The sequence below is a fragment of the Pinus tabuliformis genome, chromosome 2_2 (genome assembly GCF_031772625.1).
Source record: "Pinus tabuliformis cultivar Carrire ecotype Pingquan chromosome 2_2, CPIR1, whole genome shotgun sequence".
NCBI lineage: Eukaryota > Viridiplantae > Streptophyta > Pinopsida > Pinales > Pinaceae > Pinus > Pinus tabuliformis.
The window spans coordinates 843061541-843087627 of record NC_142300.1 but is presented as its reverse complement, the minus strand read 5'-3'; the positions used below and the strand labels follow the sequence as shown (position 1 = coordinate 843087627).

The 26087-nt window shown below is 41.5% G+C and overlaps 1 protein-coding gene across 3 annotated transcripts in view; it reads left to right on the top strand.

The window, feature by feature from the left end:
* Nucleotides 1-22282, top strand: part of LOC149195607 (thioredoxin-like 3-3) — a 193474-nt gene extending 171192 nt beyond the window's left edge. For all 3 annotated transcript variants that reach the window (XM_089405368.1, XM_089405367.1, XM_089405369.1), the window contains exon 4: nucleotides 21114-22282. In XM_089405368.1, the coding sequence (XP_089261494.1) occupies nucleotides 21114-21333 (220 nt within the window). In that variant the 3' untranslated portion in view covers nucleotides 21334-22282. The remainder of the gene's footprint in view (nucleotides 1-21113) is intronic.
* Nucleotides 22283-26087: the final 3805 nt, after the last annotated feature.

Sequence of the window (26087 nt, the reverse complement as noted above, 5' to 3'; positions counted from 1 at the left end):
AACAACAAAAGAAGCTTGTATTAGCTAAAAATGAAGACCAGACACTGCAGGTATCACAGTAGTTACAGTCTCCAGAAGTTGAACCTTACATCAAAACAACATTCATCCCCCTATTACCTTCTGTTTCTTGGTATATATGGAATTTGTTTACAAAATTGCTCTGCTGTGTTACACGAGGAGGGGTCATAATGGACCACCAACCACACTAATTCTTTGGAATGGGCCTCTGCTACACTCTGATTGTCTTAATGAACAAATCAACCTTTCTCTGATGTTTTGCAGTCTTTTTCAGAGCAGGTGGGATGTTGTCTAAGAGGAGCGCCATAACTGATTAATGCTTTGATCTGGTCGAGGCCGTCCTTCTCTTTTTTGACCATGCTGTTCCTTGATTGCAGTGGTTGGAGAGTTAATACAGATAGTACCGGGACTAGCAATCGGTCGCCTTCATCTTTCGGGGGCACCGAACAGGCTATGAGCGTGGACAAAATGGCGGAGGTAGACTGAACGGAGGAACAAATCTCAGCCGTCGGATCACACAAATCAACGACGGAGATCGTTTGATGAGGGGTATCGGGAGGTAGCACGGACAGGCGAATGCGGGCCGTCGGATCGCAGTCGGGCAGATCTGACGGCGATCAGGCGCGAAAGGTGCGCGGGCGATAACATGCGGGAGACGGGTACAGTGGTGGTAAGCGGTTTTATCGCACCACCTATCGGAGGAGGCGGTATCCATATAACGAGCAACGAACACAGTCATGGCGTGACACGTGGCGGAGGAAAATTGCTTCCCCCGCGGGTTATCGCATGTGCAAGTCACAGCGGTGGGGAAAGCGACTACCGTTAGATCGCGCAGATGCGATCAACGGCGGGGAAACGATGACGAGTTAGAGAGCGGGAGATCTAACAGAGACCGTTAGATCGGGGCAATCAACGGCTGCGATTGCAAAAGCGACAGAGGGTCATATTGGCGCGGGTTCATGTGTTAAGCGCCCGAGCTAAAGAAACATGGGTTTATGCGGGTTCTTGGACTAAAACAGAGATTGCGGGGGTTTAGGAAGATAGAAGGAGAATGGAGGAGTAGGAAGAAATCGACGAATGCGGGGCCCATGCAAGCATATCCAACATTGCCATACCTGTTTACAATCCATCAAACACCGTAGAAAATAGCAGAGCTAACACTGGCTCCTTCTGGGGATGAGATCCTCCCTGTTGGGTCTCAAGAACTGCAGACCAATGCCTTCATGCAAAACCAACTTTAAAAAACTATGCCTAGTATCCATTGGGCATGGAGTTAAACCAAGTCTACGCTAAAACTAAAAAAGAAACTGCTTACAATCATTAAGGCCAGAGGACCTTAAACAACATAATTATTCAAAAATCGGCCAACTGATGCGCCATCAAAATTGTTTCTCCTGCTGTCTGCCCCTTCATCATAGAGCTGCAAAACATGATTTATTTGATCCTCTACCTCAAAGAGTTTAGGACATTTGACCTTGCTATGTAGATATGGATCAAATTTCATCTCCCTTCTGTGTATTTTCCTCCTTGGATGTTCTTCATGGGAGCCTTTGTACACCTGCTGAATAATCATGACTGCTGTGTACTTCTGTGTGTCCTTTGTGGCCTGCACAATTAGTATAAATGGTGGACAAATGTATTCTTGTGCAGGGGACACAGAGACATGGTTTGCTCCTTTATTTTTCTTAGAACAGTCCACATCCAAGGAGGAGTTCCAAGACTGTGCATCCTCTTTCTCTGTCACCTGAGAAGCTGCCTTTTCAATCTGTGTGGAGGCCATCTGAGCATGCATTAGAATATCAAGACTGAGATGATCAGTATCAGCCTTGGGCTTTGAATTATGGCCTGCCTCAGAGTTCAGGGGGCAACTTTGAGGGCTTCTCATTTGAAGAGACAGAGAATCAAAAGATGATAGGGAGCTTTCTTCTCCCTTTTTGATCACTGGGCAGGGGACAAAAGCAGGCTGGCAAATTTGCAGATCTGCACAGCCATGTGAAGATGAGCTGGCTTCGGGCACAGATTCTTGGAGGATGGTGGGACCTGTTGCTGGCTGCTTCTGCTGATAAGCTTGTTGTTCTGCAGGTACAACAAACTCACGAGCAGTGCCTTTGGATAATGCTTCTTCAAAAGCAGCTCTGGTTAGGAAAGGGGCACTTCCTTTATCTTCCAAACCATGGACCTCCTCTTCTTCAAACAGCTCTTCTTCCATGACTAAATTCTGACAAAGGGTCTTCACCCTTTGATCTTCGTTAGCATCTCTGTTTCTCTGCAAAATCTGCAACTGCTCCTGTGTTCCTCTATATGGATTTAGCTTTGAAAGAGTAAAGGAACAAGGAGCTCCTGCTTCCTCAGAATACTGCTCAGCCTTTAATTTGGAAACTTCAGAGGCCAAAAACTCAATCATCCTAGCTAATTCATCGATCTCAGGTTCTAAGGATGATGACGACTCTCCTCCCTGTCTTCTCCTTTCAGCATCACCTTCGAGTCTTTCCGCAGCAATGATGTTTGCTTCTATTTCAATTTTCAAAGGCTACATCTTGCATATCAGCCAAAGAAGTACATCTTCTTTCTCTTAATAGTAAGCAGAATTGAGAATCAAAGGCATTAGCATAAGTGAGCATGGCAGAAGCAGGGGTGGGTCTTACTTCACATGGTATTCTACTGTATATATGGTTAAATCTCTTGTTGAAATTAGACAGCAGCTCACCATCTTCTCTCTGCAAGTTCCCAAATTCAGTATGATAAAAGAGAAAATCCTTCTTATCCCCCCAATGCTTTAAAAACACATCATCTAGGGCCTCAATATCTGCTATAGACCTAGGGGGTAAATTTCTGAACCATTTTCTAGCCTCCCCATCTAGGCTTTGGACAAAAACCCTCATTCACATATCCTCTTCATTGATATCCAGGTTATCAGCATAGCTATAAAAAGATTCAAGGTGCTCTTCAGCTGTTACTCCTTCTGTACCAGTAAACTTAGGCATATATTCTTGATAATCTCCTGCAGGCATGGCATTCAAAGGGACAGACAAGATCAGGGGTCCATACCTAGCGGCAACTATTCTTTCTATCTTTGTGAGAGCTTGCTGGCTTGCCATGACTGAGGTAAGTGGAGGGATACTGGTAGACTGAGTGATATGGATCAATGAAAAGGATGACAGAGACAGAGGACTATGATGGACAGCATGGATGCTTCTTTGAACTGAGGTCCGAAAGGGAAATGAATGAACAGGAGCTAAATGAATCTCTGAAGGTGATTTTCACTAACAGAGATACATGGGACTTTTAAGGCTTACTTGGTCCTGATGCTCCTTTCTATGAAATTTTCTTCTGCTTAACGATCTTCTTAGGGTCAGGCATTGGTTCAGCTGGTGATTTCTGAGGATTTCTTCGAGTATGTCTCACAAACTGAGCCAAAACTTCAACGTGGAGTCCCCAAAAGATGGTCTTCCTCCAGTGGAGTCACCAGATAGATGATTACAACCAGATTATGTGTCCAGACCTTGTCTATCATCAAAATCTGGAACTGTGTCGTTCTCCCAGGGAAGCTGAGCTTCAATCTCCTCTCCCTGGCAATGGCGCCAATTAATGTTATCACCCCAAGAAACTCTCCTAGGTTGTATATCAGAGATGCTCGGGAACATTACAAACTCAACAAAAATGTTGGAAAATGGTGGATGAATGGAAGGAATGATGCATATTCAAGCCAGATAACCACTTCTACTATGCTTAACCCCAGACATGGGTGAACACCCCCAGACTACAAGGCTTTAGACCACCAATTACTCACAGTTTGAGGATTAAGTGGAAATGGAGAATACTGATCACACCAGCAGATGCACAGGACCCTGTGATGGCCGGCTGCAACCAGTTGAAAGGTTTGTAAATCTATTTCCTAATGCACAGACAGGATGACAACTCTCTGGCATTAAAACAACAGAAAATCTGCATACACATTCAATAATACATACTAGATTCTAACACAGAGGTGGGATGACAACCCCTCTAATGCTAAACATCAAGAGCACATGAAGAATGCATAACAGGCACAACCTAGAACAAAGAAGAAGTGGAAGGTGAGCAATTAACAGCAAAAGAAGCTTGTATTAGCTGAAAATGAAGACTAGACGTTGCAGGTATCACAGTAGTTACAGTCTCCAGAAGTTGAACCTTACATCAAAACAACATTCATCCCCCTATTACCTTCTGTTTCTTGGTATATATGGAATTTGTTTACAAAATTGCTCTGCTGTGTTACACGAGGAGGGGTCATAATGGACCACCAACCACATTAATTCTTTGGAATAGGCCTCTGCTACAATCTGATTGTCTTAATGAACAAATCAACCTTTCTCTGATGTTCTACAGTCCTTTTCGGAGCAGGTGGGATGTTGTCTGAGAGGAGCGCCATAACTGATTAATGCTTTGATCTGGTCGAGGCCGTCCTTCTCTTTTTTGACCATGTTGTTCCTTGATTGCAGTGGTTGGAGAGTTAATATAGATAGTACCGGGACTGGCAGTCGACCGCCTTCATCTTTCGGGGGCACCGAACAGGCTATGAGCGTGGACAAAATGGAGGAGGCAGAATGAATGGAGGAAAAAATCTCAGCCGTCGGATCACACAAATCAACGACGGAGATCGTTTGATGAGGGGTATCGGGAGGTAGCGTGGACGGGTGAATGCGGGCCGTCGGATCGCAGTCGGGCAGATCCGATGGCGATTGGGCGGGAAAGGTGCGCGGGCGATAACGTGCGAGGGACGGGTACAGTGGTGGTAAGCAGTTTTATCGCACCGCCTATCGGAGGAGGCAGTATCCGTATAACGGGCAGCGAACACAGTCATGCTGTGACACGTGGCGGAGGAAAACCGCTTCCCCCGCGGGTTATCGCGTGTGCCAGTCACGGCGGCGGGGAAAACGACTACCGTTAGATCGCGTGGTGGATGCGATCAACGACGGGGAAACGATGACGGGTTAGAGAGCGGGAGATCTAACGGAGACTGTTAGATCGGGGCAATCAATGACTGCGATTGCAAAAGCAACAGAGGGTTATATTGGCACAGGTTCATGTGTTAACCGCCCGAGCTAAAGAAACATGGGTTTATGCGGGTTCTTGCACTAAAACAGAGATGGCGGGGGTTTAGGAAAATAGAAGGAGAATGGAGGAGTAGGAAGAAACCGACGAATGCGGGGCCATGCAAGCATATACAACATTGCCATACCTCTTTGCAATCCATCAAACACTGCAGAAAATAGCAGAGCTAACACTACCAAACCGAGAATCACAATGACACTACTTTGCATAGCGGAATATAAATGACAACAAATCTACTAGTGCACAAAACATGGACAACTTTATACAATTTTCAAAGCAAGTTTGTTATATTAATCAGCATATAATACAACAGTCTAGGGCTCCTGTACCAGGGATAATGGCCCTCATACATCCACTAGTACAAGATACAAAACTGGGGCTTGGTGTCAGTACATCAACAACCAATCTACCCTCAACAAGATACTCTGACCATCTGGCTGATGTAGTCGAATCTCTCAGCTCCCCTCGGTCGTACCATGTACCTGCCCGGTCCTTCGGCTCCCGATCTGCAACTCCTGCCTCTATCAATGCTCCAAGTCCATCTGGCCATTGAACCTCGGCTATCAATCTGCTCACTAGTTGATTGTTTGTCCATCAATGCATCAACACATCGAGACTCCTATTGAGTTGTTGACAACTTCGTTTGTGAACAACTCTCAATCTGCCCACTGTTGCTCCTCAGCTACTCAGGGACTTCAGCCCACTATGGTCTTCTTGTGCTGCTCCAATGAAGACCAACATAGGGCATAGAGGGCTTCCACCTATCATTGCAAGATGTTCATCTCCCACAATGAACACGAGCTAGGAGGACTGCCCATTATCTATTGTAGAAGTCCTTCTCCACACACAAGTCTAGGGCTGCTCCACTGCTCCTCTAGTTCGTCAACCCTTGAGATCAACAACTGCCACTCTAGCAACTAATTTTGTCCATCAAAGTGTTACACACCGGGCTCCAACTTGGGCACTCTCATGTTGTCCTCCAACAGATCATAAATGCCCAATCCACGTCCACACTTGGTCCACTCTCACGTTGCCCTCCAACAGTCTACTAGTGACCAAGTCTACAATAGCATCTGCTCCTAGTCAGGGCGTCGAGCACCTAGGAAACCCCTCCATTTGGCTACTAACAGACTTCTCCAATCAGTCCTCTCTTAGGACACACATCCACCTAGCATCCAACCATCAACCAAGATGACATCTGCAACTCCCTGCTGCTGCCAGCGTGCTTTGGGAACTGTGCACTTGCAATTTTGGTTAGGTGTGAAAATTCTATCATTGCAAGAACTGATTTACTTTTCCTACTTATTTCATCATAAGTTATTCATGAAATTACTTCAACAAATATTAAAATAAACACTGCTGCAGATATCACACTGTAATGCAGAAACAAACATACACATTGACAGTTATTTTGGACTAATGTCCCTGGAAAAACCCAATGTGGGAAAACCGGTGTAGCAAGGGAGGATTTTATTATTCAACAATTTTCTAGTACAACAAGGTGCCAAATTCGCTTACCCACAGATAGACAAATTTTCAGCAGTTCTTCTTGATCCAGCGTAGGTCCTACTGACCTCTGCGTCAGCTTGAAACCCTCTGTGCCAATCTCAACCTTCTGTGTCAGCTTGAAACCCTCTGTGCCAGTCTCAACCTTCTGCGTCAGCCTGAAACCCTCTGCGTCAGCCCACTGAGGCTCTGCGTAGCCTCTCTGGCCTTTTGCGTCACTCCTGCAGCCTTTGCGTGGATGATGTAGGCCCTTATGTCTCTGCGTAGTCTCTGCTGTCTCTGCGTAGTCTTTGCTGCCTCTGCGTGGCTTCCTCTGGCTCTGCGTCTGCCTCTTCTGCTTCTGCGCTGATCTCCTGTCTCTCTGTTTCGTATTCGCTGCCTCCTGACTGCTCTCCAGACCACTGGTTCAATTTCTCAGCAAACCCCGCTCCAGAAATTGATCTGACTGGTCTCCCTCAGTGTGTTCTCCAAGTGCCCCTTAAGCCTTCTCTTATACTTTTCCTGTTGACATCTCAACAGCCGAGATTAAGTCTCTAATCAACGACTAAGATTAGATCTGGCTTGATCCATGTCTTTTGGACCATTGTAATACAGATTCATATTAATACACATTAATATTTTATTTTCCTTAAGTTTAGACTTAGGGACTCCATTAAAAATATTAATTATTTTAATATCTCCCGATCTGTTTAGAATCTGCCCAAATCCTTTCTGGGTATTGGAGATCTCATGTGCCCCAACCTCTCCACCAAATTTTGTGGCTAGAGCACATCTGATGCTACCCCAAATCAACACTCCCTCTTAGCGAGGACTGTGCTCTAGCAATACTCCTCACTGAGTATTACTTTGATCATCTGGCATCGGTACCTGTGCTGATGCTAGGCCTTCCTGCCCAACATCCTCTACACTGCTGCCTCCTGTACTGCTGCCCATGACTCTGCCACTGCCATTGTTATATCTGTATGACAGCTCCCTCGGCATATGTGCTGCTGCTGGTCCTTTCACCCAACACTGCATCTGCACTACAACTCCCTCTGCATCTGTGCTACTGTTGGTCCTTTCTCCCAACACTACATCTGCACTGCAACTCCCTCTTCATTCGTGCTGCTAACACACTACTTTTGAAAGGGGTTCTTTACCATCCTCATCTTTTCCCTGAAGTAGTCAAATTTTGACTTTCCAAGGGCCTTGGTGAGGATATCTACCACTTGTTCCCCTGTAGGAGTGTAACTCAACTGTACAACTCCTTGTTGGACACAATCTCTGACAAAGTGACACCGGATATCAATATGCTTCGACCTATCATGGAATACTGGATTCTTAGCGAGTTTGATGCAACTCTGATTATCACACATGATCCTGGTAGCCTCCATATTTCTTCTGAATAGGTTTACCAACAGTTTTCTAAGCCATAGGGCCTCACATGAAGCTGTGCTTGCTGCCATATATTTTGCCTCAGACGAGCTCAGAGCCACGAACTTCTGTTTCCTACTGCACCAGGAGGTCATTCCTGAGCCAATGTTGAAACAATACCCAGAGGTACTTTTCCGATCCACTGAACTTCCTGCCCAATCTGCATCAGTAAATCCACTCAAGCTGATATCCTTCCCCTTGTTGTACAAGAGCCCGTAATCAACTGTTCCCTGTAAATACCTGAGAACGTGCTTGGCTGCTGCCCAGTGAGCCCTCTTTGGTTCCACCATGAACTGACTGAGGGTGTTGACAGTGTGGCAAATATCTGGCCTGGTATTGACTAGATACATCAAGGACCCTATGAGCTGTCTGTATAGGGTGGGATCGACATCCTTGTCTTCTGATGCATCAATATTCTTCCAGTTGGTGATCATTGGCATAGCCATAGGTCTACAGTCTCCCAGTCCAAACCTTTTCAGGATTTCTGTAGCATATGTTCCTTACCCAAGGAAGATTTCTCCTTTTTGCTGCCAAACTTCCAACCCTAGGAAATAGTGCATTTGTCCCAGATCCTTCATATCGAACTCTGTGGCTAGATTCTTCTTGCAGTCTTCAACGAGTCTGGATGATCCTGTCAGGAAGAGATCATCCACATATGATACTAAGATAAGTGGCTCGCTCTCTACGACCAGATAGTAGAGATTCAGATTCATGTCACTCTTGACAAACCCCATCTTCTGCAAGTAGCCATCTATTCGACCATACCATGCTCTTGGTGCCTGCTTCAGCCCATACAAGGCTTTCTTCAGTCTGCATACATGAGACTTCTTCTCATGAGTTTCAAAGCCCTCTGGTTGTTCAATGTATACTTCTTCTTCTATTACCCCGCTTAGAAATGTCTTCTTGACATTCATCTGATGGATCTCCCATCCCATCTGGGTTGCAAGAGATATCACGGTCCTAATAGATGTATACCTAGCTACCGGGGCGAAGGTTTCCTCATAGTCAATCCCTTCCTTTTGAGCATACCCATTAGCCACAAACTTAGCCTTGTATTTTTCAACACTATCGTACGCAACATATTTGATCTTGTAGATCCATATTGAATCTACCACAGATCTGTCTTGAGGCCTTGACACCACCTCCCAGACATCGTTTACCATTATGGAGTTATACTCCTCCACCATCACATCTAGCCAGACCTGATGCTGAGCTGCCTCCTTGAAGCTGGCAGGCTCCCCATCCTGAGCTACTAACGCCTGATACCTGTCTGGCTGTTTTCGCTCCCTTTTACTGTTCCTTGGCTCTCCAATGAAGTTCTCTGCATCATGCAGAATCTGACGAAGTTCCTTGCTGGTTCTTCCTCTGCCAACAGGTGCTTTTGTTCGCTCCTCTTCCTCATCCTGAGAATCTTCCTGATCTGAGGAAGAATTCTTCACTTCCGTTGGTTGAAGAGGCATGACCAACAAATCCTCTTTCGACTGCTCCTTGGAAGGCATTTCGCAAGATCTTTTGAAAGCTCTATCGTCCATGAACTTTACATCTCGTCGTACTACTACCTTCTTGCTCCCTGGAAGATAGATCCTGTATGTCTTAGCATTCTCACTATATCCTGCCAGATACCCCTTTTCTGTAGTCTGATCTAGCGTCTTCCCCTTTTCTTCGGGTATGCGACAATATGCCAATCTCCCAAATATCCTGAAATCACTGACTTCAGGTGTCTTCCCAGTGAAGACTTTCTTTGGAGTAATCTTGCCCAATACCCCATGAGGAGTCCTGTTTTGAACATAGACAGTTGTGCTGCATGCTTCTGCCCACAGGAATTTTGGCATATCCTGATCATACAGCATGTCCCTAGCTGCTTCTACAATAGTCCTATTTTTCCTTTCTGCCACCCAATTCTGCTCCGGATTGTAGGGAGCTGTCCACTCTTTTCTGATGCCCTCCTTCGCGCAATAATCAGTGAAGTCTTTATCAACATACTCTCCACCATTATCTGAGCGCAAGAATTTTGTTTTCTTACCTGTCAGATTCTCCACTAGAGCCTTGAACTCTTTGAATCGACAAAAAACCTCATCCTTGGTTTTTAGAAAATAGATCCAAGTTTTCCTCGAGTGGTCATCAATGAAGGTAAGGAAATACTCGGCACCGCTGAGAGCTTTGATGGACATAGGTCCACAAATATCTGAGTGTATCAATCCTAGTACACTCTTGGCCCTGTGGTTGCTCCTAAGAAATGCCACCTTGGCATACTTTCCTAGAGCGCATCTCTTGCATACATCATCTCGTTCCGTACTCGGATCCGGAACTCTTGTTACTGTGCTCCTGAGAATTCTCAGAGCTCCATGGTGTAAGTGACCCATCCTTCTGTGCCATAGTTTGTTCAAGTTTTTGTCCCCATGACTGCCTATTAGTGCCATTGGAGATTCTAGTTGTAGTCTATACAACCGATTACTTTTGATCCCGATCTGCACTTTCTTTTTCCAGCTCGGGTGTTTGACGTATACCTATTCCTTAATGAAGTAGACGTCATAGCCCTTGCCTTGTAGTTGTGACCCGGAAAGTAAGTTTATCCCCAATCCTAGTACATGCAGTACATTTGTGGCACGAAACCACTCTCCCAATTCTGTCTGAAAAACTATGGTACCCTTTCCTACTGGAGTACACTTTGCCTTGTTCCCCATGGTGATTTGAAAGTTCATCTTCTCTTCTCGATATTCTGAGAAACACTCCCTGATTCCCGTCATATGCCATGAGGTTCCACTGTCTATATACCACACTTCTGATGATGCATCACTAGTCATGCACGCCACTTCTTCTTCTAACTTGGAAGCCAACATAGAGAAATCAAAATCTCTTTCTCTTGTGCAATCTTCTGAAAATCTGCGAGAGTCCCCTGAGGTGGATGCCTCTGCATCGTGGTCTCGACCCATAACTGATTTTTTCTTTCTGTCTTTGATTACTTCCTCTGATACCATGTGAAAATTCTATCACTGCAACGACCAATTTACTTTTCCTACTTATTTCATCATAAGTTATTCATGAAATTACTTCAACAAACATTAAAATAAACACTGCTGCAGATATCACACTGTAATACAAAAACAAACATAGGCACACATTGACACAGTTATTTTGGACTAATGTCCCCTGAAAAACCCAATGTGGGAAAACCGGTGCAGCAAGGGAGGATTTTATTATTCAGCAATTTTCTAGTACAACAGGGTGCTAAACTGGCTTACCCACAGATAGATAAATTTCCAGTAGTTCTTCTGAATCCAGCGTAGGCCCTACTGACCTTTGCGTCAGCTTGAAACCCTCTGCGTCAGCCTACTGAGGCTCTGTGTAGCCTCTCTGGCCTTCTGCGTCACTCCTGCAACCTCTGCGTGGATGATGCAGGCCCTTCTGCCTATGCACAGTCTCTGCTGCCTCTGCGTGGCTTCCTCTGGCTATGCGTTTGCCTCTTTTGCCTCTGCGCTGATCTCCCGTCTCCCTGTTCTGTACTTGCTGCCTCTTGACTGCTCTCTTGACCACTGGTTCAATTTCTCAGCAAACCCACTCCATAAATTGAAGGTCTCCCTCAGTGTGTTCTCCAAGTGCCCCTCAAGCCTCCTCTTATACTTTTCTTGTTGAGATCTCAACTGCCGAGATTAAGTCCCTAATCAATGACTAAGATTAGATCTGGCTTGATCCATGTCTTTTGGACCATTCTAATACAGATTCATATTAATACACATTAATATTTTATTTTCCCTAAATTTAGACGTAGGGACTCCATTAAAAATATAAATTATTTTAATATCTCTTGATCTGTTTAGAATCTGCCCAAATCCTTTCTGGGTATTGGAGATCTCATGTGCCCCAACCTCTCCACCAAATTTCGTGGCTAGAGCACATCCGATGCTACCCCAAATCAACATTAGGGCACCCTTAACAACCCTCAACCCTTGCTCAAAACTTGGTGTATCCTTCTCCCATTGGGCTTCTCTTTCTTGCTGTTTGTTCTATGCTCCTCTACCACTGTTTTGGCCCTTGTAATGTTCACACAAGGCACTCTACATGTGGCTGTCCCTAACAACAGAACAAACTGACCTCAAAACCAAGGAAGAAGGCGCTGTTTGAGCTGTGGCGTCCTAGTGATGACTGCGACTGAGTTGGAGAAGCCTTTCTAGCCTTCTCCTACCTCCAAACAACCGTCCACATGTTGTTGTAGCTTCAGCTACCCTTGCAACCCAAACAGAGCACCAAACATGAACCAAAACGACACAAAAATAGACCCCAAACTCACCTCTCTGACAGCGGCTCCAATCTGCAGCAAGAACGCATCCAGAATGACAAGGCACACCAAATAGGTCTCCTAAGCTTCCTCACGCCTGTGATATTCTTCACAAGGTAACCCGCACTAAATTTCAGAGATTACCTTCCAAAACTTGTACCCTTGCCCTTGCGTCCTTGCTGCCCTAGCTTCGCTGTAATTTCAGAGCTCCTCCTTTGATGTAGATGCACCTTAGGATATGAAGGAATGACCTCCAATGTCACTCCTATGTATACAATTTCATGTGGTGTTAAGATATAACTTGTGACACTCCAAAAATGTCAAGCTAACCTCCATTTGGTGCCACATTAACCCACAACTTCACTAAAAAATTCATATCTCAAGTTCTAGACCTCAGATTTGAGTGATTTTCAATGCTCTTGGTTACCCTCAGGATCCTTGGGTGCAAATCCCATAGGCTTGGGTTTCATGCCCACAAGTGTTTTTGTGACCCTCCAACCTCCAAACCCTCGATCCTCAAGGCTTGGAGTACCTCCCAAGCTACCAAAAATCAACACGGATAGTTGTAGAGCATCACTTGTATCCATGGGCACCTTCAACACCCAATAGCTTCTACACTTTGCCCAATATTATTCATGGGATGATGCACCTGGACCAGCATGCCCCCAACCAACTTAGCAATGATCACATGGTTTCGCAGTTGGTCCAGGGCCCAAATGAGGTTTGTCTCATGCATTGAGACATGGGAGGGCTAGTACCATCTTTAGTGCCCTCAACGTTAGAGCAAAGACAAAGATTACACCACTTGGAGACCCATGAGACCTAGTTTTGTGCCCCAAACCCACATTTGGGGTCCACAGGATGATTTGACGGAGATCCAGGGGCCAACCCCTAGACCTTGGTTTTGGAGGCCCTCTACACTCGTCTTGGCACCTGAGGAGCCCAACGCATACCCTAAAGGGAAATCTACTAGCATAACATCAACCTTTTGCTCACTTTGGCTCACATTTGTGGAGATCATTATGTGCTTTTGCAAAGCCACAAGGTCGGCTTGTGACCTTTCTTTTAGCTTGCCCATTATTTTATGATTTGAGGGGCTTGTAGGATAAAATAGAGTTAGGAGGACACATATATATTTAGATATCTTTCATTTGATCTCTCATCATAATCTCATCTTGGAATTTCGGCCTCCTTAATGGAACTCACACTTGTTCTCTTGTGGATGTATTGGATCTTTAGATGCATTTTGATATTTGGAGCTGATTTTTGGATATTCTTTGGTATAATGGATGGATTTCTTGCACATTGTCTTGTAAGTACTCTTAATTGTTGAAGATCTATTTTCTATGTCTAATGTATGGAGTAATTGATTCTACTTCATGCTAAATTGTGCCCTAATTTTGTTGAAGATTTATTCAATGCTAGCTAGATGAATGGTGCATGCATTATTCATCCATGACATTTTAAGAATTATCCTAGTGGTGAACTCCTTGAAGCTCTCCTATCAAACTCCATTTTTCCATTGAGTGGGTAAATGCTTGAAATTCTGTTGCTAGGGCATCAATTTTCGGCCTCCTTTGAAACAAGGTTAGCTAAGCTATATCATCCTAGACTCCATATACCCAAGGGACAAGGTGCTAATGCAACTTGTTGGTGATCATTTGCAAATTCTCTCCATATTTTCTCTCTCAAATTAAACCCTTTCAAGGCTAAGTTAGGAAACTAGGGCTTGTTGCGAATCCCTAGGCAAGAGGAATTTTGGTGATTGGAGAACCTAAACATCAAGAGGATAGTATTTTCCACTAAATTTATTATTTTGGTGGGCATCCACTTCAATTTCATCCATAAATTTCTTTGCCCTAGTTGTTTGCCTAAGAGGGAAACCCTAATTCTCCTTCCTTCAACTTAAGGGTTTTCTTGAAGGTTTCATGAGCCTTGGAATAACTGATATACTTTATAAGAAACCTTTTCTCCTATCCCTGACCTTGAGTTACTCCAACACTTGTCGAATCTATCAAACCCTAGGTCTTGTGCCCTTAGTTCTAGGCCTCTATAGAAAGAAAATTGTTTCCTTGTGAAGCCTTGGGCTTAAATTGTGTCTTTCTTGAAGAATTCCCTGTAAGATCATTTCACACATTAACCTTAGAATATCTATTATAAGTGATCTCTCTCTATTGGAACTCCTCCCATCGGTGGAAGCTCGTAAAGAGTAGGGGGTTCTGGTTGTGGTGACAGTGGGCCACTACCCCATTGTTGTCCCAATGTCTAGTTTTTACCTTGTAGGGTTTCCCTTTCCAAGGCTTGCTAGATTTTTCGGCAACGAGGGGTACACATAAAATTTCATAAAATTTCATAGATATGAAAAAATATAATTGAAATTTATGTAGTCAATGCTTCATATTCATTTTGAGATGTTAATGAAATCATTCAAGCATTCATCAGTTGACAATTTGACATTCAACATTTAATAATGATTCGGAAAAAATTATCATTCTCAATGCTCATTGATAGCTCGTAAGTCTCAAACCGATTGCGTAGTGGAATTTCCAAAATGAAACAACAAAATTAACATAGTTGAATCCTGAATGGAAGTCTTTTGTTGCATCTTCATCCTCATCGTCATTAAGGTCATGAATGAACAAGCTGTCCAAGGAGTCATTACTCTCCTGCATAGTCTCCTCTTGTGCGACTATAATTGAAGTTATCTTGACAAGGACCTCTGGTTGCGGTTCCTTGACCAGGGATACACCATTGTGTATTGGTCCCATTTTTGGGAAGGACCCTCCTTGCACCTTGGGTCTTTCTAGGAATGATTAAGTGTGCTATGAATGTAAACAAGTTCTTTGCTGCCTTCAAACCCAACCAATTTTTCTTCATTGAATGGAAAAGATACGAGTGCCCCAATTCCTCTCACAAGATGAGGGATTGGATGAACTAATGAGTGCCCCAATTCTTCTAATGAGAGTAACTATATAGAAAATTCCTGCAACTTTGGAGCATCATCACCATGAAGCTACTGCCAATCAATTGGATCTTTGTTCCTGTTACTGCAAAATCTAGCAGGCCTTGGGCCTTAGAGAGGGAAACCCTACAAGACAAAGCTAGACAAAGTGCTAACAATTGGGTATAGGCCCAATGTCACCTCAGCCAAAACCCCCTTCTTTTTACGGATTTTCACCAATGGGAGGAATTTTGGTAAGAGAAGAAGAGATCAATTCTAAGATATATACGTTGTGAATAAGGTATAAGATGATGTCACTAGGGCTCTTTAAAGAGAGAGGCACAACAATGGTACACAACATCAAAGAAGTAAAACACTCTCAAATAAAAGCCCTAAAAAGGAGAGGTGCAAGAGCTAGGGTTTGATGTAATTGACGATAATAGGAGCTCCAAAGGTCAAGACCATAGAGAAAAGGTTTCTTGTGACGGATTTCAACAATTACAAGGCTCATGAAACCTTCACGGAAGTCCTCAAGTTGAGGGAGAAGAAACTAGGGTTTCCCTCTTAGGGCAACACCTAGGGCAAGAGGTTTTATGGATGATATTTGAGTGGATTCCCACCAAAAAGATAGGTCAAGTAGTCAAGACCTACCTCTTGATGTTTAGGCTCTCAAACCACCAAAAAGCCTCCCTAAAATTTCGCTCCAAGCCCTAGATTCTCCTTCCTAGCCTTAGAAGGACCGAATTTGAGAAGAGAACATTGTGGAGAAGATTTAAGGGTGAACACCAAGTGATTGGACCAATGCCTTGTCCTATGGGTATATGGAGTCAAGGATGCTCATGAAAAGCCAAATTTGTTTCCAAAGAGGCGGAAAATTGATGCCTTAGGTTATCAAATTCCAGCAAGTACCCCTTAATGATAGTTGGAGTTTCTTGGGAGAGCTTTAAAAAGATTCACCAATAGGAACATTCATTACATGTTATGCATGAGTAACATATGCAACATTCATCTAGAAAGCCTTCAAAATTTATTTTCAACAAATTAGGGCACAATCTAGCATATCTAGAAGCAATAGTTCCATACATTAGACATTCAAAATAATAATATTCAACAAAGAGAACTTACAAGATAACATGCAATATTTTCCAAAGAATAGACCCAAAGACAATCCAAATTTAGCTTTCCATATATCAAAAGGCATTCCAAGAATCTCCAATCCGCCCACAAGAAGCACGTGCAAAATTCCTAAGAGGTCCAAAATTCACAAGTTTTATGATGATTGATCACAAGTCAGTGATCTCAAATATATATGTGACTAACTAAGGCCTATTTTAGCTTGAAAGCTCCTCAATTCATAAAATGATCTGCAAACACTAAGTGAGGCCACAAGTCAACCTCATAGCCAGTGTAAAATCATAATAGATCACCCATAAGAGGGTTGAAATGTTGACATCATGCATACATAGGCCCTTCTAGGGCATGCTTTGGGCTCCTCCAGTGCTAAGGTGAGTGAAGAGGGCTCCAAAAATCATGATCTAGGGGTTGGCCCCAAAATATCCATGCAAATCATCATGAGGACCCATTTTTGTGTTTGGGGCACAAAATGGGTCTCATGGGTTTCTTGGGGATAGAATAGCCTAATTCTACTCCAATGTTGAGGGCTCTGAGGATGGTGCTAGCCCTTCCATGTCTCAAGGGGTGAGACAAACCTCATCTAGGCCTTGAATCAACTGCCAAACCATGTGATCACTGCTAAGCCAACTGGGGCACCCTAGTCCAATTGCATCATCTCATGAATAATGTGGGGTAAAGTGCAGATTGCCAAGGGTGCTGTAGTTGCCCATAGAATGGAATGATGCTCCACAAGTAATAGGAGTCCCTTGGCTCTCAATGCTTCACTTGTAGGGTGGCATAATTCTCCATTAGTGGACTTTGGGCCCCAGTTAAGTTGCCCATCCCATGATGAAAACCACCTGCCAATCTAACATAATGTCTAGTGCCACATCTTCACGATTAGGTACAGTTAACAATAATTATTAGTGCTTCTAAGTGGACCAAGCTTGTTAGTCAAGGGAAAATTGACACTTCATATGGGGCTTCCCTTCTGAATTCGGGGCTTTGATCATGTAATAGTGTTACCGCCCTAGGTAGGAGTGACTAATAAACGATCCTATTAGGTGTTCCCAACATTTAATGGAAATACAAATCCGTGGTACATCCTTTAGTCAATAGGTGTCATGTGAATAATGATGGAACGAAAGGGGGATAAAGGGGTCTCAGGGCCAAATGCCATGGTCAAAGGGGTAGCTATAATGAGGAAATCCACATTTTGGGCATACAAATGTGAGGAGGGAGCAATCGTGGATGCATGAGTTACCTCGGCTTTTGTTTTTCCAACCGTCTTATTGCCTTTTTTCTTTTCTTGATTTTTCTTTGTATTACTGCTCGAAGCTCTAGGAAATGAGAGGATGCTTTGATGATGTGTGGTAGTGTTTACCCCCTTAAAGGTCGGGCAATTCATTGCCCACCAAGGGTAAGGACATGCAAAAGTTCCTTTTTAATAGGACAACATTGGCCCAAGGAACTAGGTGATGGCCATAACGATAAGAAGTAGAACTCATACTTGGCTTTTTCCCACGTGCTAATATTAATGTCTTGACCATCTTTTTCATTTTATGATTTTCTTTCTTTTGTTTCTTTCTTGTGGCCCTGATATGCTTTGTACTTTTCTTTTAGTTGCAACAACATCCTGAAGAAAAGTTTCTAGGCCTGGCCCAGATATGTGGACAAGGGGAGGGGGTGTGCTATGATGTCCCAGTGGACCCATGGTCATTTGGACCTAGACATGGGAGATTGGTATGGGGCTTGTAATGTACGGAGGGAAGTGATAAATATGGAATGGGAAAGCGGGACCACATTATCTCAGCCAAGGTTTCCCAAGTAGTTCCCTTCCTAAAGCCATGGGCCATTAGGGGAGGTCCCACTAGACTAGGATTGAATATTTACTCCCCATTTAAGGTGAGGGAGCAAAAGCACGGTCAAAACCCTTCCTTCTTCCAACTCACCCCACGATCCATGCCAAATGGCCAAAATACAAACAAGCATAAGCACCCGAATGCAAAATGAATAAAGTACTTTTTGATCAGAAGCCCACCTTCCAACATGTGATCGTGACAAATGGGCGAGGGGACATATGACTAGTGCAGGTGGCAGAGATATGAATGGCATGACACATCGGCTACAAGGTGTCTCTCAAGGGTTGCTAGTTGCTGGCTGGAAGAGATGAAGAGGATAAAAAATTCTCCTAGGGCTTGTTGAGTAACCAAGTGTAGTGGAATTAGGCTGATTTCTCTACTTGATAATTACTTGTGAATTCTTAGATTTCTTTTTCATTATTTGTTATGTCTTCTTCATCAAGCAATTATACTTCTAGGGGTTGTTGAGTAACCAAGTGTAGTGGAATTAGGCTTGATTTCTCTACTTGATAATTAGTTGTGAATGTTTAGATTTCTTCTTCATTATTTGTTATGTCTTCTTCATCAAATCAGTTATACAAAATGTTCAATATTCCAGGAAAATAAAGAGACAAGAGACACAAAAATCAGGCTCCAAGCCAGGGAAAAACCCCACAAGAGAGAAAACTCAACAATCTTTCTCTTATAGAATCAGATCAAAATGAGATATCCAAGACCAAGTCTAAGACCCAAAACTGCCCAAAATGTCTAAGTCTAATCCTCCTCCAAGTCACCTCAAAATGTGGTCAACTTTTGTCAAAGTCAACGATGGTCAAACTGTCCAAATCTGGTCAACATTCTGAAATTTCAGACCTGCAGTGGGAGGCCGAAAATTGGCCCTGTGGCAACCTCAGAAGATTCGGCCTTCTCCACAGAAATTACAGTCCACACGTGCAATCTGTCACTAGATCAAAAATTTGGTCAAACTTGGAATATTCTTATTGCTTTTGATTTCGTCCTTCTCTCTCTTTTTAACTTGCTTCGGCTCCTCTTCTTCGCTGGTTTCAGATGTATTCTTGTTGGTCGAATGGATGAGCTCCAATAGGATCGAACTTCTAGTTCTTTCTTATATATAGTTGTCCAGGAGGTTGAATAGGTGGCTCTTGGAGGCCTAGGCCAACTTGTTCCAAGGAGGGCTGACTTTGACCATTTTGGTGGACTTTGACTCAAACAAAAATTCAATTTTCTTTTTCTTACAAATGTCCAAATGGGACATGACTCAAGTACATTTTCTTTGACTCAAAATAATTTCTTTTTGACTCTATGAGCATGAAGAACATGCTTTGACTAAAATAAAAATATAATAATGAATATAATAAATACATTAATGATAGATTTACATTACATTATGAAGACCGACACTAGTTACAATTTCAACAGGGTTCACCCACCCATGCCTATCTTTCAAAGCAAGCTTGTGAGGAAAACACAAGTTAACCACATGAAAATTGGACATGTTAAGAATGTATTTCGGATGCCTCCTTTGTAGAAACATAACTTTTTTAACAGCATTCATAAATCCTATCACCACCTCTTTATCTTGGGAGGGAGGCCTCCTTGCAGCATCATACCATTTCATATTAATTGCATGAGCTGCCGTATGTAATGGGGTGTTCAGTTAATTGCATGAGCTGCCGTATGTATTGGGGTGTTCAGTTAATTGCATGAGCTGCCGTATGTAGTGGGGTGTTCAATTTATTCCAACTCCCATGTATAAATGTTTATATGAGCTGTGGTATATGCGGGGACTTTCCTCCTATTTGTGATGGATTTAATCCTCACATACAGTCTATGTTCTCATAAATCACATGTAAACATGGGCTCCCTGTATCCACATAATGGAGCATATCAAATTGGCTATATAAAATCCACAACAAATTTAACATTCACCGAAGTATAATCATCCAAAATCACTCGCTTCATCTCAATCAATGCATTTATGATTGATTACCTTTACTATATCACTGATAACTCTGCAAGTTAAAGTCCCCTTCACCTTCAATAGCCGTGGAAGTAGTGTGTGGTAAGGTGCAATTCTTGTAACAGCTGGTTTAAGCAGCTTTATCTTGGCAGACTTAAAATAAATGGATTGTGAATGGTGGTGCCTACATATAAAGGTCTGAGTTTTGCAGCCATTTTCAATTTTAAAAATGCACTGTTCATGGTGTCCAAAATATATGCATGTTGGAAAGTCAATGGCACAATAAATTATTGATTTATGAAATAAATTCTGAGCTGATATTAATGTAAATTTGCAATGATTTAGAATGTAGATACTAAGCTGTACGAGTGAATGCTGAAAATGCTTAGAAAATACCCTTGCCATTGAAAATTTGAACACTAAATGCAGTTCAACACTTCACCTCTCTCTTTCCTGTTGCCCATAACTTTTCTGCAACAAAAACTGCACCAAAAGCCCTCATCTTCTTCTTTGCTGGACTGTCTCTTTAAGCTGTGAATGAAAATGAGCTATGTTTTAGGATTTATGACTTAATGTAGGGGCACCTAAATCTATTGAATAGGCATGTTTCCATCAGCATGAGATTTGTAACTCATCTTGACTGTTTCTTTAGAAACTTTGCTATGATTGCCGGATGCTTAACTTTATCACTTGGTATTTCCATTTCCTCCGGGTGCTTCATCTTGAATTTTTTATAAATGTCGTGAACAAATTATTTTCATGTCCATCACAATAAATTTAAATTGGCTTAATGAGTGGCTATTATTCCTTTTATATTTAATTTGAAGTGGCACAAATGTTAACTGGAGATGACTGCTTAACTTGAGCTTTTGTTATATTGCATCTGTTATGGATCCATGCTCAGATTGGTACCAATTTTATGTTGTGCAGGTGCCATGTTTGTAGAGATGTTCTTTCTACCTTCTGTAATCTTAGTAACGAATATCCAAAGTCAGCATTTATTTACGCTGATGTTGATGAGTGTCCAGAAGCAACAAAAGACATTCGATACACTCCAACATTCCGATTTTTTCGAGATGGAGAGAGAGTAGACGAATTCTATGGTGCTGGGCAACAGAGGCTTTGTGATCGAGTGTGGCTGCATTCATGATCACTTTACAAATATAAATCGTTCTATGTATTAAGCATATTTTCAAAGACCATTGCTGAGAGTGCACACCTATTGGAAAGTCGTAAAACTGTCATTGGTTTCTGTTGTAAGAAAATTATATTTTAAAGTTGTCTTTTTGTTAGTTTCTCAACAATTACAATAGCCAACTTTTTCTAATGTAATAAGATCAGAAAAGGTCTGAACTCTAAATGACTACCAAGTTGAACTTGCGGTTATAAAGTATCTCTAAGAAGATTACTGTGTGGCATATGAAGAATGATTCTATTTCTATGTTCACTTAGCCCCCAATTATGGGATAAACTTGGAATATCAGCTTTCAAATATTTGGAGATGTGATCTTTAGAAGAAAATTGCAGTCATAATAACCATCAAGGCTGGGTGGTGGCCTTCAATGGGGTTAAAAAACATCATGATAGATTTCAGAGGCAGTCATAATTTATGACTTGTAAAAATATGATCACTGCTCTCTGCAAATTTATTTTCCTTCTGCGTGTCTTGTCAATCTAATAACAATGTCTTACTTTGAGGATATGACAAAACTGTTCATTAACCACGCTTCTTCGAAAACGTGAAGGTAGTCATACGGTAGGTTTTTTTCATTGTCAGCAATTACTACTCTCAACTCTGCTTTTTAGCTGGCAAGCAGCAAAGGATTCAATCAGACCTCGTCAATGATGATGGGACAAGAGTCCTCCAACTTTGCATTACTCTTTTCTGAAATCATATTTCACAAGCAGTAATGATGCCATGCAATCCCAACAAAAGATTAAAACAGGGTTAGACTCATGCAAGATTGATACACGTATGCCACTTATCAGAGCTGAAAATATTCTTAGGGTTAGTAGGTAATGTTGCCATAAACCAGAATTCATTGCGGAAAACAATTCTGCAGGGACTTATGTATGCATATTTCTATATTTGTCTGTTTGTTTATTTGTGTAAGTGTGTATTTTGAGTACTTGTCCACTTGTGCTGTTTTTATAGCTCTATATTAACTTGGATGGATGTGGGTGTCGGTAGGTGGATGTCTTGATTGCATTAAGATTGGTCGTTGGCACATATTTGTTGGTTTGTATCATAGTTACCAAGTTCGAATGGTGGTCAGTGTAACATACTTGTTGGTTTGTACCATAGTTTGAATTCAAATTCAATATGATATGGCAGAAATCGAGCTGACTAAAATCCAGAAGAAAATTGGGAGTATACATCTTATAACTAGCAATTGTCCCAAAAGGTACAAAGAGAGGCCGATAGGATTATTAAAAGGAGGAAACCTCTATAGATAGGCAAGCATATATAAAGCTCAGATAGGCAAGCATATACAAAGCTCAGTAGTGACGAAGGTACTATCCACGATGACCAGCGTGTACCAGCAGATATGATATTAAAAGAACAAATAGAAAGTAAATTACAGTGTTTTACATGGTAATTGAAAAGCGGCGAATTACATTTACAAATATTAAAACAAATCACTTACATTGGTGGTTCACACTATAACTAAAACATTAACTAATTGTAAGATGCTTTTCATAAAATTCATTTAATAAAAATAATTTATTTAATTATAGAAATTAGAATTATTAAAATTTTGAAACTCATTTCTATAGATGAACCAAAAAATAGTCTTGTGCAATTGGATGAGAAAGGGTTCATAGAAGTCTATTTAAAGAGAGCGAAATAATGGACAAAAAGCCCACTCAGGTGATTCCAAAATCCCAAAAAAAAACATAACAAAAACATAAGAGATAAACCCAATCAACTCCAAAAATGTGAATTTGCAATCCTGCATCTCGAGATTGCAAGGCAGACGTTCCTTTTTTCTGAAGGGAATTTTTCGTCAGCGATCCTTCTTGAACATTTTTATTTAGTTGAATCTCCACATAACCACACATTTCAAGAACCTAGTAACTTCATTAAATGGTTGAGGCAAGATACAAATAAGAGAATTACCTCTCCTCCTACTCTATGCCTAAAAATTGCTTCCTTTGCATGTTTCAGAATTTTTATTTTAAACTTTATCAGATAAGGATTGTCATTTAACCATTGCTTCCCCTGCTCTGTTTCTTTGGCACCTGAACCTTGTTTTCCATGGAACAAAGAGCAGTTGGCTAGTCTCTAGCATGGTTCACGGGAGCATCAATGCACTCACTTTTTTCTATTGTGGATTAGATTTCAAATCGCAGAATTCATCTTTGAAAAACAAAAGTTTGTCTAAAAATCCGTAAAAGAACATCACTCTGCAAATTATATGCAGATTTCTGCACCGATCTTCATGATCCCAAATAGAACAAGTCCATTGAAAAGTAGCATAAAATATTGTTATCAAGCATAACCTAGCAAAATTTGACCTTCATGATGACCTGTATATGCCGATGCTGCAGAAATGGTCCCATCCTTGGATTCTATAACTGCATCAGAAAACATGTGATAAATTGTCATAACAAGGTCCTCCTATTTCCTCATTTCTTGTATTGAAACACACTGGTTTCAGTTTAAAGAATGGGTATTTGCATATTAGATGTGTTTGGGTTTGTACGTATATCTCATCTAATAAGGCACTGATGGGTGTGTGCACACATGCCCATCACATAAACAAGCTCGAAAACCAGAAACGATAAATTATGTTGGAATAAATTAACTTTCAGCTAAATAAAAAGGCAAGAACCAGAATGCTTGCTTACCATTGGCTTCTTCCATATCAATGATCCAGGTGACCAAGAAATCAAATTGAACTATAGATTCCAGACAAAATAAAAACTGGCTCGCTAGATTATCAATGCAGGAAGCCCAAAAAGCTATACTGCAACAACGCTTTAGTCTTCCACATTTACCCAAATCTGCACACTCACAGACACCCAAAACAGTTTGATGCCCCCAAAACTTGCACTCGCATTCCTTACAGAAGTATTAGGGAATTTTTCGTCAGCAATCCTTCTTGTACATTTTTATTTAGTTGAATATCCACATAACCACACATAGCAATGTCCTCAGCAAACATGGTATTGGAGTTTGGAGTGTGGAAGCTTAGTTTCATTAGAGAATGTTCCTTGTTATCTTCAGCTGCAAACTTCCAGTGGCCTTACAAAGACTCCAGTAAACTGATCCATATTTTGATGTCGAAATTTTCTTATGTCAACTACAAAAATAATTCTCAATCTATGGGTCCATATCGTCTTTGACTTTTCACAACATTGTGTCTAGTTGAAGCCATGATGCCTTAACCACCTCTCCTTGTGGATCTTCTCTTTGATTATGGAGTAGTATATCATTCAAACACTGCAAATCATAACCTACAGCTATGATTTGTTGTATGTGCTTTTGTGAACATGGACATTGCTGTTGATAAGAAGAAATATCATATGACCATTCTCCATACAACTGTTAGATGATATGACAGCAACATCCCTTCCACTTTTTTGTATCATTTAAATGATTTTCAATGCAGGGAGGCTAGTGAAGGTATAATAACGTTTTAAAGCCATTGGTCAAATATTGTGAATGATGGATGAAGATAAGACCTCTATAAACTACATCTGTTGGGACATGAACAAGGCCAAGGATGCCATTTCAGTAACATTTAGAGGAAAGGAAGAGTAATGCATGTGGGACTGTTGATTACAGGTAGCAACTTCAATTACAGAAGCCATTGCATGTAGTTTAGGCTTTGTCAATGCTGTGAATTTTATTATAGGTGCAACAAAATATATATTGAAACCTTATGCTATCTTAAAGAATAAGTTGGTGCCACGTATTGGTACTTACAATTTTCTGATCAGTAACCTTTGCTGTCATGGAAAACAGGCAGATGCCACTACTGTTATTGAAGACAGAAGGAAAAAGAGTTTGGAACTCTATTTTGAGATACAAAACCCCTTATTCAGGGCCGGGTCCAATATATGTCACGCTTTTCAGTCAAGCAAGCTTCTTAATCAATTGTGTTCACTGAAAGACTAAACAGCGAAGCTCAAAATTTGTCAAACATAGTGGTCCAGGTTTGATCATGATGATCATTTCCCTTTTGAAAATGCTCCTTCTTCCACATTCAATAGAACATCAAGGTAGTTGCATGACTGACATCTTGTGGGAATCATATTACCACTATTGCTTTCAAGGCAAACGTTTCTTGAAACAGTACTAACAGATATCGTATATCTTTTTTAGTATAATCTGTAGAATTTTGAAACTTTTCCAACATTTCCTGTGAACTCTCATCAGGGAAAATAGATATGACAGATATTCATAACAATTAGTCTCTTAAATTAAGAAAAAATATCATCCTGTACAAAGGTAACTATTCCATATACCAATATTGGCTTTGACTTTTATGTTTTCACCTAAACTGAGAATCTTCCAAAGTTACCATGCAAAAGCATTAGTTGTAGAACGAAAACCCACACATGGAAATGCACTTCACAATCGACTAACTTAAACAAAACAAAGGTAACATTTGTCATTCTCTATTGTTGTTCTGCACAAAAGTGGTTTTGAGGGGAATATCAAAGGAAGAAGGCTAAACACTATGTTTTTATCCTTTTCCAGTTTGCCATCAGCCAAATCGAGCCAGTCAATCTTTGTCAAAATTGCAAGTTTGAATCAATAAAATTGTTAGTTTTAATGCAGAAATGGATTTGGCACCCTTTAACACTTCTACTGCAAACAGATTGTAAAAATTAACATCTGATATGTGCAATTCCATCAAAACCAAAACGATTCTTGCTGGATTTTGGGATAAA